The following is a 14,124-nucleotide window of genomic DNA, read 5'->3' as shown; positions in this document are numbered from 1 at the left end:
AAATGAACTTAACAGCTTGCCAAAATCATAAATATTTTAGGTACGTGCGAAACTTCTACTCGTTTTTGACAGGACACCATTTAGTTGAGTACCAACCTCACAGATATTGCTGCCAGTGTGTGAGTCTGTGATCACATAATCAGAGGAACCTTACAACAGTAACAGGCAGTGCGTGTGGACGAGAAGCTGATAGTGGACAGAGTAGCGAGTGGGTGAAATGGAGACCAATAAGGAACACATAAGACACTGTTTACGTTCAGAGTTCGATATAGGCAGTACTGCAACCGCAGTCTGCTGCAACATTCAGCAAGTGTGTGCGACAGATGCAGTTGATGATAGCACATGTCGTCGCTGGTTTCAATATTTCAAGGAAGTAGACAGAAGCTGTCAAGATCAACCATGGTCTGGACATCCGGCAGTGTTTTCCGAAGAAGAAATTGACCGAGCCATGAGAAACAACCCAACGCCAACCATACCAGAATTAGCAGACACCTTCCAGATACACAGGACAAAAATCGAAACACTGCTGAAAGCACTGGATTTAATCCACCTTATGCACATTAACGCTAATTGGTACTGGATCAATGGTTTAAAGTGGGATCCGAACCACTATGTGCCTCCACCGGGTATCGATCGTTGGGTTCCACATCAGCTATGTGCAAATCAACGAGAGGAGAGAGTCGCAACCTGTGTTTCCTTGCTTTCTCGGTTCAAAAATCACCAGTTCTTGCCACGCATTGTCACGGGCATTGAGAAGTAGATTATTTACTGGAACGTGAAGCATCGCAGGACTGTGTGCCACGTTCCTGAACCACCACCATCGACGTCCAAACCAGAATTTCATCCCAAGAAGGTGTTGTTGAGTTTATGGTTGGATTTGAATGGAGTAATTCACTGGGAGGTCTTGCAACCTAGTCAAACCATAAGTGTCACATTCTACTGTGAACAGTTGGGCAGACTACGAGCAGCATTGCAATCGAAGCAGCCAGACATCGTCAATCGCCAAAGCATTATCATCCACCATGATAACACTAGGTCACATGCTGCTGTCATCACACATCAAAAATTAATGGTCTGTGGTAGGAAGGTTTTACCCCACCTGCCCTATTCTTCTGACTTGCCACCTACAGACTCTACTACCTATTTTGCGCATTGCAAAACTCCTTTGCTCAGAAAATCTTTGATGTGGAGGCTGTGAGAATTGCCTCACAACATTCTTTCGACTCCAAACTTCAGGACTTTTATCGGCGCGGGATTCATCTGCTACCAGCAAGATGGCAAGAGGTCATCTATTGAGATGGTGATTATTCACAGTCCTAGGTGAGTTACGGTTTGTGTTGTTCACACTTCTATCTGCATACCAAAAACGGGTATAACTCTTGCACGTACCTAATTCATTATATTATGTAATTTCATATTTCGAATTTTCTTCAAAAACGAAATATGTATGTTTCTAGCTATGACTTACACAGGTGGTGGACATTTAAACTGAAACACCTGGAACACAGACACTAACCTTTTTTAATGTGGTCAGTATGGCAGCAACACATCTGGGGAAAGGTTTGATAGAGGTTCTGCACAGTGTTGAGATGGATTTGCAGCCATTCCTCCTGAAGCACACCGATAAGTTCAGGACACATTGCTGGAGGAAAATGTTGCCCACGCGAACCTCCAAAAGACCCTGTAAGGGGTTAATAATGTTCAGGTCAGCGACTGGGCGGACCATGGCAGATGTTCAACTTCTCATTCATGCTCATCAAACCACTCTGTGACCTGAGTTGTTAGCATCTGTTCGTGACAAGTTTCTAATGTGGAAATGATGTTTTAGGACATATTATTTCTTGCACTAAAAACACCAATGCATGTGACTGGAAGTGCACACATGATCTTTGACACATTGTCACCATTTTTTTCGTTGGTGCAAAACGTTCTGATAGAAGGTGAAAAATCATGAGAAATAGCGATTTTACTTTTATACGTGTCTTTAAAAGCAAATTTTATGCTAAAGAAATCCAACATGGCTGCACATGCACAAGATTATAAAAAGAATGTTGAAACATCTGATAGTAAACATTTTTCACTGTAAAATGTAACTTTTAACAAAGTTGTTTCACAATGTTTTCCTGTGATCATTGAAAATCGGTGGGCGTAAATTGCATTTACGCTTGCTAATGTGTATACTGTGTATTACGCGTGTATAATGCGCACTTTTTTACAAAATTTTTGCCCTTCAAAACTGTGGTGCGTATTATGCACGGAATAATTCGGACAGCCAAAATGAAACCACACATTTTTTTTCACTATGTCACTGCGTATAACATGTATATATCTACAGATTGCCTTTCTTTAGCAATAATAATATAAAAAAATAACTTTTTAATGCGAAATGGCCATTTTCCATTAGTAATGTAAAGTTTTGCAACATCGAGAAAAGCAGCACCCGTTCTGGCGGCATTCAAGCACGCGCCTACAGTCACACGGGAGACGTATCAAGCGGTATTTTTCGCGGGAGAAATAACTTCCACAAAAATTGTTTTCACCTTAGACATGGTCATGAACCGAGATCGGGCGAAAAATACGTTTTTTGCACTCATTCCCTTCAGAAGCACTCTACCGCTCGCAAGTGGGTATGATCTAAAAATAAACACCAGACCACGCTTCAGTTATATCCAATAGCACTTGACCTTTGCCCTCCCCTCCCCCAAGCGTACCAATGTTACCCGCAGCCGACGGCTGCTACCCAACATGCCAGGCTTGTTTTGCCATTATGATTTCGTTTGCTCTTGGATACATGAGAAGAGATCGGATATGCTTGGATGTTATTTTAAATCGACTTTGTAGCGTAAAACTTTCGGTAATCGCTTTCATTCAAAACGTATTCTTTGTTCCCTGTAACACTTCATAAAGTAGTGAAACTGTTATAGATAATCAAAGCCACATAGGCCAATTAAAGATCGTCAACACTCTTAATGCATTTTCATCCAGGTTTCCGCAAAAGTTCACTTTGATCTTACTTGCATCATAACTCCCGTTTACCACTTTCTACATTTTCGTGACTGTGCCGATGTCGTAATATTTGCCAAAAGTGTTCCGTTGGCAGAGTGACTTCTCCCTCTTTTCTTCTCAGCAAACGTTTAGGGGGGGGGGGGGGCAATGCCGATTGTCTTCTTGCTCGTGTGTGCACACAGGCTGATTACAGGCAAGGGTGGAAGTGGACCGCTCTTTCTTTCCTTTGACTTCTAAAATGGTCAACCAGTTCTGGATGCATTCTTGAAAACGAACAAAAACCATAGGACAAGTATAAAAAAAATTATAAAAAAAATGCCCCCCTACCCAGCTTTCTCTGCCACTGGTCTGCACGGCAATGTAATAATTGCAGAATTCAGGTCCTATTTTTTTCTTTTTTTAATGCTATTGTATTGAAATATTGCCCGTATTATTGTCTGTTGCAAGGTAAAACGTAAAGAAAGGGTTTATTCTTTCTTCTTCACACAGCTGATAAAAGTTCAGCCTTCGACAGTTGCGTTATCTTTGAAACACGGAGGATTTTCCCTGACCACCTGTTGCTCGAACTTCCAGCTGGTCGCCTTGTTTTTACGCTGCAACTGGCGCCAGTGTTTTGTCTAGCATCTGCGAAGTTGTCGCTTGTGGATAACAGCAATGACTCATCCAGCGCGAAGGCAAGTCATTGTTTTGTATCTCGCAAAACTGTTTTGATTTGACGATAACGAAATTCGATCTTCAGAATGAAAAAGAAGAGTTAAAACAACTTCATGTTCTGCACCTTTATCTTCAGAACCTCAATGTGTAAGCTGTGAACAATTTTTTTTAAAAATGCTCAATGTATAAGCTGACACCGATTATCGTCGATTAACGTGAGAGTAAATAAAGATCTCACATTTTGATATCTGAAAATGCGCAGGTTTCATAAAGCTTGTTTTAAGTTCATTTTATGATTTTGGGCTAATCGGGACTAAATATACAGTTTCACTTTAGTGAAATCTAATTCCAAACCAAAATGATTATCGAGTGCGACACTGTTCAATGTGTCTTAGAATACGCATTGGGTGCAAATAGATCGCAAGTTGCCAGTTTCCTTTTTCAGGCTGGCTTACAATGCAAGTCGAGGAAGAGGAAGGACTGCTCCCTGGAAGGGGGGGGGGGGGGTGAATTAGAAGTTGGTCGAAGGAAGGAAAATGACATTTTTACGACATATTTTACACAGCCGAACCAAAACAAAATTTACAGCCCCTTTTTTTTTGTGCCTAGAAAGGTGAGATCTTCCGAGAGATCTTATCTTACCAGTTCATCTTGTAACAGACAATGCTCTAGTAGACCCGTATTAAATCCAACATTCATTCTGCCCGATTATCTCCTAATAATCGTTTTTGGTGCAAATTCCAATAACAACTCCTTCGAAATAACTACCTTTTTCCTGGGAACTATGAAAGGTCGTTGTATCGAGAGTTGACTGTAACAAATATGAAGGTAAAATAATTACGTCAACACTTATCAAATAGAAATAATTACTGTATATTTACTGCGCTATTGTGGCTTGACTCACGTAAATAAATAAATAACGTTTACACTTAATTTCGTCATTCACTCCCAGTTATTAATACAAGCAGTCTGAAATGTCCTCACTTCCATCCATCTTGTTCGATATTCCCGTTACCTTAAAACTTTTGATCATCATTTCAAGGGAGATGGAGTTCCATGCCTCACGAACCCATTCACAAACAATCGGCAGCGACGCACGTTTCACCCTACCGCTTGATGCGAGTTCATGCTGCCTTGATGTCATCCATTTATTGTAAGCATCACGCACTGCGACCTTGAACAGGTGGTTGATAACTTTGCTCCCTCCTCTCCTATGAAAAGCCCAACATCTGGAAGTTCAAGGTCGCGTGGTGAATGCATCACCTATGAAAGCAAGGAAAAGATCGTTTTTATGATCTACTGATTAATTTTAAATGAAATACGTAAATGTTAGTCCGACACTAAGAAAGCCATTTCTGGAACCTGAATTGTACTGCGCATTATATACGAGATATATATATTTTTTTGTTGCTTTTCCCCATCAAAAACGAGGGTGCGTATTATACACGCACGCGCATTATACACGCGTAAATATGGTATGTTTTATGCAGTGACCAGGAGTCGGAAGCATCTGTTCATGACAAGTTTCTGATGCAGAAATAATTTCTGAAAATGTTTTTTTTTTTCCCCCGCACAAACAAAACAGATGACTAGTATGCACCTCTCTGTGACTTGATCACCGCCAGAATGGTGCCATTTTGTTGAGTGACACAAGATGTTCTGACAGAATGTGAAAAATTGCATTGGAAGCAATTTTTTTGTGAAGTTATTTTCCATTATTCCTCTCGGAAATGATACCGAAGAATCAACTCCCGCGTGACAGTAGGTGCACACTCGATGACTGCCAGAATGATGCTACTTTGTGGGGTAACACAAAACTTTCTGGAAGAAGAAAATATCGGTACCAGTTTATATATCGGATTTTTACCGATGCCGATACAGATTCTGATATGTCAATTTCCATACATCAGTAATTGGCTTCATCACATCCCTACCTGCTTCACTGACCAACATGTGGTGCAGGCAAGCCCTCCTGCTGAGTTTTCTATAATCACCGATGTTTCAGTTTCAATGTTTACCACATGAAAACCAAATAGAGATATGCATTATTTCCACAACTAACTATTTTATTTTTCAAGCCACAGAACTTGAATTTGTAATTCTAGTAAACGAATTAGATGATGGAAAATTCTGTGATTATCAAGGAATTTCTCTATTACTTGAAGCATACAACCACATAATAAATTATGGATTTATGAGTAAGAATGAATATGATGTTCTATGAACAACTTGATTGACATATGGAATTCATCAGTTTTATACCTTAAGGCGAAGAGGGACAATTACGCACCAGGCATGCATTTATTCCAATATCGTCGGAATGAGCAATGCTACTAGAAAGATCTCCGCCAGAAATGAAGAGTATGAATTTCTCCCCATGTGGCAAGTGGAAGCGGGTTCCTAAGTTGATTATTAAGCCTTATACGATTTTTGAAAAATATGATGAATTAGTATTTACCGCATCCCATGTATTCCTTATGGGACCAACTTCAACTTCATGTTACGGCTCATCAAATGGGAGTTTCGACTTTTCCTACTACTATGACATAGTTCAATGTGTCCTTTTCCCGTCCATGTACTTTTCTATGTCATCGGATGTTTGATATTCCCGAGAGAATGAATAAAATAATGGTCCCATAAGCCTAGTCCATTTCTCCTTGCCTCCTACAGCCATCCTGGCAGTGTTGCCAAACCTGATGTGCATAATAGAGCTAAATTTCACCATTAATATAGCTAAAGAGGACTTTCAAGGACCTAGATTAACAAAGGCTGCATAAAGTGCCTCCTAGGGTAATTTTAGTTGTCAGAGGGGTGGGGGTGCTGCTGTTACCGTTAGCTTTAAAGTGATGGCAATTTATTCTTAGTTTTCACCGCCTAGATTTGGCGGCATCACCCATCTCAATAATCCAATGATGTTAATATAAAATTGAAAATAAAGGGTGCCCGGATAACAAAATTGTCATCTTCATCTTAGCCACAGCGCTATATATAAAAATACATGGGGAGGAAAGAAGAGATGGGTGACGCAGCCTATAGCTATACGAATATCACGTCACGTGCAAAATGTACACTCATGGCAAAAGTTGGTATTTATGGGCTGGATACAGTGGTGGTATCATAGTGGGGCAGAGGGCGGTGCCACAGTTCAGTGAAACGAGTGCACGAAAGCCAGATCTGGCTCCAAAAGAGCGAAGTTGGCAACAGTGATCAGCAGCTGCACCAGCGAGAAATCTTAGGGGAAATTGTCCCTCATCACCTTAAGTAGCTAAGTTCCAGAAGAAACCTGGATATAATTTTCATTGTAAAAGAAATTAGCAATTTAAATATGTTCTAAATATTTGGACTCTACACTGAATGATGATAATCGGGAAATCATTTAATTAAATTTATTTTTATCATCACCACAGGTACAGTAGAGGCCCATCAAGAAGAGAGCAGCCATCATCTGCTGGCAAATCTTTGACTCCAGTGACTCATAGTACACAAGCCTGTGATGCTCAGATGAGATGCACCTGGTGGAAGATTCCAAACATATCACCTGGTAAGTTGGAATTTATGGGACATTATTATTTCTGGAAATTTGTTTTCTTCATGTGTGGTAAAGTTTTATTCAGAATCCAAAGTCACATGTCCTGTGTAAAAGTCTGTTGACAGTCGACCATTTTTAAAACAGCAGTAACTATTGACAGGTGAAAGTCGTAATGTCTTTACCAGGGCTGAGCAGATACCGATGTATCTGTATCGGTCGATACCAAAAATATTGGTATCGGAAAGTATCGGTTCAATTTTTTTCGCCGATACCATCCAATACCAAAAATTTTGAGTGGCTAGAGTGGCCAAAAGAAACAACTCATTTGTAAAGATTTGTCCTTTTCAAAGGTTCGTTCACCCTTCCTTGTGACAAGTTGGGGTCCCACTCAAGAAATCCAGGTAGATTTCCGAAAATGATGCACCCTTCTGGGAAGCAGATGACAAGATCAAAGGCAGGGCTAAAGTGAAAGCGCTGCACCAAAATGTGACATTGAAAGCATGTAACTGCCGGGTGGTCAATGCTAGGTGGAAATAAAAGAAACATTTATTGCCAATTCTTGTTCACAAACTCGTAGGTTAAGAACATGACGTTTTCAAAACCAGCATTATTATCATGCTGGGCTGATTCCGGAGTTCCTGGGAAAGGCATGAATGTCACTGTGGGAGGGAGGGTTGTGGATTTTCTTCTTGTGCTCTTACCCTTCTGTGTGACTGCTGCCCGATGCCGACACTGCAGTGACTTTTTTTTTTAATGACTTAGAGCAATAGACAACAGGTCATATACAGAACTGTCAATTGAGCTTTAAATATACAGATCTGTATTTGTGTATATTTTTCCGTCGTTTTCCTCCCTCTCCAGGTTAAAGAAACTATAAGAATGTTGTTTACATTTGTATTTGTTCTGCATTCCTTGTGCAAGCTGTATGCTATATGCACTACATAAATTTTATTTTGCACCAACTTTCTCTCCCCTTAAAGACATGTATAATGAAATTGGGGATCAGAAATGATGCAGGGATACTTATAATAGTTCACCAATTTTAACACTGCTTGCAACATTTCAAAAACTTCTTCTTCTTTTTGCATCCTCTGGGGGTAGAAAGAAGTTAACATAAAATGTCACAGGACATTTTAAGTGATATAATGATATATGAGAATAATTTATGAGTATTTGATATCATTAATACTAATGTTATGTGATGAGCACTTTGTGTCTCAGTAACTAGCCTTTGTTATTTTACTTGAATTATGCAAGTATCGGTATCGGTTGGAATCGGTTAAGGTATCGGTATTGGCAAATGGTGGTATCGGCTCAGCCCTATTCTTTACTTTGAGAACAACATGTATATCTGGATACTTCCATTAGTTAGAAATAGTAATCAGCATGTGCTGGCTGAAAGAAAGAGCTAAAAATGAGACTGTTATGTGCAACCATGATGCAGAGAGCACAGGAGGTCTAGTTTAGGACACCAAACAAATCACCTGGATATTTTTTCATTTTGGTGTTGTAATGTTTTATTCGTTGCTCTGCAAAGTATTCATTTTCAGAATCCTGAATCACATACCCTGTGTGAAAGACTTGTTTTTTGTAAACAAATAAAAGAGTTTTTTTTAATGGGGTTTACAGGGGGAAAAAAACTTGTTTTCTACAAATAAGATATTTAAGACATAATGCCAAGAAGATATATTTTCTAAGAATAATTGTTGGTAAGGTAAGGTAAAGGTACCCCTGTGCATGTGTACGAATGCCATGAAGACATATGGGGTAATGTAGTGGGAGAGCTCCACATATTCTTGATCTCGTTCATAGTTGGAATGATGAGATCCACCTGTACCCCCCAGGGTTGACCCCAGGTACCCATTGATGCAAAGCTGGGTGGGCCTCAGGGGCACACAGAAACCGGGAAATGACTGGAAAATTTCCTGGCCCAGATCACCTGCCTTCGGATTTGAACCCAGATTTTCCACAAGGTAGCCAGATACTCTACCAACTGAGCTACATGGCTTTATTAATCATAGGAGGAAGGACTGGCATTCTAGTTATAAAGTAAACACTTGACTAACTTCCAAAATTACCCATACTTGTTACTCCTCAATCTTGCATGTAGCTGTTCGAGATGGTCCAACTAATCCATGATTGTGAGGCCCCACTCTATTCCTGTGTTAGCTACTTGGTTTTCTGAAATGTCACTTTGCATTCATCATGACTGAAACAAAGTAATACATATTAAAGACATTGTGCAGTACGTTAAGTGTGGAGCAAATCTTTATCTTCTGCATACCTTCAATTATAAATGTGTTTTAAACACGTGTGAAAAAAGAATAGTCAAGTGTTATAATTGTGAACCACAGGTACTCATAACAATATGTTTCTTTGTTAACTATGTATATATTTTCAGGCACTGAACAATTTCCATACACAGTAAACTAAATTACACAGATTGAATAAAAAGGCACAGTAACCCAACACCAACATAACCACAAACTATCAAATATCAAGTATCTCAATGTGTTTTAATTATGAAACGTTGGAGCAAACCATTATAGCAAGGCCCCTGGAGGCACGTGCTACCTGAATGTTGCGAGGTAGCAATTGCTACTTCAGGCTGCAAGGATTCACGCACTTCCTGTGGTCAACATAGTCTTCTGCTAGTTGCAAGATGGCGGAACTAAGATGTGTGGAATACAACGTATATACATGCAACCTGCAAGTTTGATTTAGCCCAAGCGTACCTTTAGGTTGCATATACAATAGCTTTAAATAACTATTACTGCCACTATATTCTCAGAGAATCAGTCATCCGTGTATGGATAATTATGCACTGGCTTCAACTGAAGTATATTTAGAATTACCAACCAAATTCTGCAATTAAAAAAATAATGAACTGTCACAACATTACGGTTTTGGGTGAAATAGGTGAGCATGCTCTGGCTGTATAGGCCAGCTCTTTCCGCCCTGGGCCGCTTGGTTGAAGCCAAACAAAAAGTGGTTGGGGACCAAGCTGTCCAGGGTTTGTACCTGCATGGTGCACATAAACAAATTCAAAATATTATTGAAATGATGGAAAAGGAGGGGATTGTATGCAAAATTATCAAGGAATTCTGATTTTTGAACTGCAATTATGTGGATATGTATTTACATGAAGATTCACTACACATGTTTGCTTATTATGAGATGTCAAGTTCACCACTTTCTTTTGATTTCGTTCACTTACACTGGTGTCCTGTTCACTACTGCATCCATTATCATCCGTGAGGGAACCTGGTCATCCCCTGGCGGCACTTAGCCAAGTGTTCATGATGTTGGGCAACACAAAAGGGGAACTCGGTTACCAATGCCCAGCTTCTCCTACTGGCACCGCGACACAGTCTGCTGTTTCCTGGTGGTGTCAAACCCATAGCCCTCCAGTTACGACTCCTACATATGCATCAGGCCCCAGGAGCACATGTCACAGTTTACACCTATCATGTAACTTCTGAGTCGCATAACAAACCTCTAACAAGTTTGCATTGTTCGCTCTTGGCGACAAAGTGATCAAACACTGCTCGTGGATGGCATGGAGACACACTTCCTTCTCACCTAACTTCTGGACACTGACTAGTTATGTTTTTATATGTAAAAACATGTATGTTTATCTTGTGACGAAAACTATCTCCTTCATCATAACTCAAATGTTATGTGCAATACTCTGAGCACTGATGGACACTGACTTCTTTACACAACTTCTTAACCACCGATTCTTCTTGACACTGACTGAATTCACTGCCTGATAAAATTCTCAGTTCAGTTTGGAATTTGAAAAGGTTCAGTTTCTATTTGCTGACGTGGAGTAGGTTGCAGGGAAAAATGGAAAATTTTGAGATGGGAGGACAAAGGGCTAAGGGTATCTGAAGAGAAAGTGAACAAATATAGCCACCCCCTTTGGTGGGCTCTCAAAATGGGGGCAAGGCAAATAGCCTTTGCTTGGCTTCACTGAAACTGACTGGGACTTGGAGACATGCGGATGTATGATACAGTAATATTGAAAATTATATAAATTGATAACAACGTGCACGTGTGAAAGTATGGGTACAATGCTCATGCACATGCCCAGCTTGAGGCTGAGAGCTTAATTGGTTGCCTTTTGATCTTGATATCTTCCGGCTTTAAGTCTGGTATGTGGATGTTATTTCATTGTTTGATTCATTTCTTTATTTTATTTTGCTCTTTCTGCCACTTTTGGCTAATCACGATGAGTGATGATACGATGAAATTGATGAAGGGACTCGCAAAAATACCCATGCCAAGACAGTGATTGGAACCTGGGACATCTGTTGCTGTAGCATGCTGTGTGAACCACTCTGGGATGTTATTTGTGATTGACCCTACTTCAAGAATATGTCCAGCTTCTTTTGCAAGAAAAATTGGCATCTAGTATCGAGGCTATTTTCTTTGTGAAATACATACTTTTCAAGGGAACTTCATGTCAAGAAAAGCACCGTTAATTTATGAAGTGCGATATTTGAAAATCCATTGGATGAAGGGGGTTTTACACTAACTTGAATGATGATCATGCAAAGTTAAGCATAAAGACAACTAAGATTACTGTGGCATACCCAGTTCATGCATGATTGTTTATATTTACAGATTTTTTACTCAGCTACAAAAGCATTATTTTAACTATGTCAAACTTTATTACGTGAAAACAAGATGATTAGTTATAAACACGTTTTGCAACTTATGCTCACTGATTAACATTTCTGTTCTTCAGCCGACCTCTGTGGCAGAGTGGTTAGCACAGTTTGCTACGATTCCAGGGTCCTGGGTTCGAATCCCAGCCTGGGCATAGGTGTTCTTTGTGAGTGTTCCTTCATCAATTTCATCATGTCATTACTTATCCTCATTGCCCTGATTAGCCAAAAGTGGCAGAAAAGCAATACTAAAGAACAAAAATTAAATCAAATTCTTGTCCTGTTAGCAATGGCATGAAACTATTTAGGAATAATGATCCCATTCCAAAGCACATTTTCAAAATTAATCTTTTGTTCACTTTTAGTGTAGCAATAAAGTTTTACAACCGATAAGGTCACACACACACAAAACTGAGTGTTGTGTCAAACTTGCAGTCTTATACGAGAATATTTTTTAATTTAAACATAGATCTTTAAATAAAACATACATAAGCATTGGTATCTGCCCAGCCCTAGTTTTTATTCATAAAAATAATTACTACAAGCTGTTTTTAGATGTGTCAGATGGATATGATTATAATTATCAGTAATTTACCAGTGAAGTACTGACTAATCTGCTCTGTCCTTAATATTTTATTTCCTTTTAAGAATAAAGTGTAGGCAGTGTTACCAGATAGTGATAGTGTCTGAGAGTGCAAGTGGTTTGGTCTTGATTTTTTGGTTATTTTTACAGGAAGAAGTACAACTGCTGACAATAAAGGTCATACGTATGATCAGAGATTCAATCCAAATACAGCAACATCAACTGGTGCTGCAAGCCATGTTAAGGTAATGTAACTATAGTTTATATGCATTTCATATTCTGGTTTCATTTTGAACTGTGTGTATGTACATAATATTTTACAACCTCACTAAATGATCATGTTTGAGCAGAGAGTATGTTGGACAAGATTGACAAAATTTGTGTTTACATAATCAACATTTGTTCGTCAAGGTAGGGCTTGTTAACGAAATGAAAATATATTTGTAAGTCGTAAGTTGTGAATATGAGAGTAGGGTTTTGTTATTTTTCTCTTAAAATTGAAATAGGATATTGAAGAGTAATTTTTAATTTCAATGGTTATTTTAAGCAAAAATGTAAACTTCAAAAGAGTCTCTCTTAAAGATTTTTTTTTCTCAAATTCGAAAATGATCATCCTTTTCATTGTTTCCAAAAGGGAAAATGTTCTTTGCCTAACCCAATTTTTCAAAAGTCGAAATGTTTCTCAAATATGTGTGTCCAAGTTGTCAGAAATTTTGAAAGTTAAATTAATGATTTAATGTGAATCGCTTGAAATCAAAATTGTTTCTCAAAAGAGCTTTACCAGAAAACGGAAGTGTCTTCAAAACTTAATGTCACGATTTTCAAAGTTCGATTTTGTCATTTCTTCATCATAATGAATGTCTGATATTAAAGAATATGAATTCTCACCCTCATGTTATTTTTAATATCATAATTTATTACAACCTAAAATGTTAGTGCAGTTGACAGGATTTTTAGTAGAAATTTCACAATCAAATCTTAACATGAGAAATGTTTCCAGTTTAGGAAATTATTTTCACTGTTTCTGAAAATGAAAATGTGTTTTTGTCAAACATGATACTTTCACGAGTGAAAACGTTTGAGAAAGTTTGTATTTCAAAGTTGAAAAGTTTTAAACATTAAATATTTTCAAAGTTGAAATTTGAAATCGAAATGTTCTCAAATTGAAATTTTTATATATTGAAAAATATGTTTAACAATATGAAAGTCAAAGGAATGTCTGTTGTGAGTTCCCACACATTGAAAGACATGATTTCTCAATTACATACAATTTTCGAAATCTAAATTTAAAACTAAAAGTATTTGTAAGATCGAAACTTTATTTACTTTTCCAAAGTATGTTTCTGAAACTGAAACATTCCAAAAGTCAAATATTTCCTAGATAATTTTTCAAATTTCAACAAATTTCCAATTTGCAAGGACATTTATACCAAATTTCGTTCAATGTAGCAGGGGGGGGGGGGTGGATTAGGCTTTGTAGTTGCTTAGAATAACATGTTTCGAGTTTCTGCACAGATTTTGATAACAAAATACATTGTATATTCGCAAGTGACTCTGTTGTTTCTCATAGTGCATAATTATTCTTTGTAATTTTCTGAAACAATGAAGTTCAAGTTTCTGCACCATAATAAATCACTTTATCATTCACAGGCAATCCTACAACACACAACATTACTATC

The 14,124-nt window shown here is 38.4% G+C and overlaps 1 protein-coding gene across 3 annotated transcripts in view; it reads left to right on the top strand.

The window, feature by feature from the left end:
* LOC145984069 (uncharacterized) overlaps positions 1-14,124 on the top strand; it is a 192,609-nt gene that overhangs the window by 51,919 nt on the left and 126,566 nt on the right. For all 3 annotated transcript variants that reach the window (XM_083117456.1, XM_083117454.1, XM_083117455.1), the window contains exons 11-12: positions 7,068-7,201; positions 12,596-12,690. In XM_083117456.1, coding sequence (XP_082973582.1) covers positions 7,068-7,201; positions 12,596-12,690 — 229 coding nt within the window. The remainder of the gene's footprint in view (positions 1-7,067; positions 7,202-12,595; positions 12,691-14,124) is intronic.

Source organism: Lepisma saccharinum, chromosome 2, assembly GCF_977018435.1.
Source record: "Lepisma saccharinum chromosome 2, izLepSacc3.1, whole genome shotgun sequence".
In the NCBI taxonomy this organism is placed as follows: Eukaryota; Metazoa; Arthropoda; class Insecta; order Zygentoma; family Lepismatidae; genus Lepisma; species Lepisma saccharinum.
This window is presented reverse-complemented; position numbering and strand designations above follow the sequence as displayed.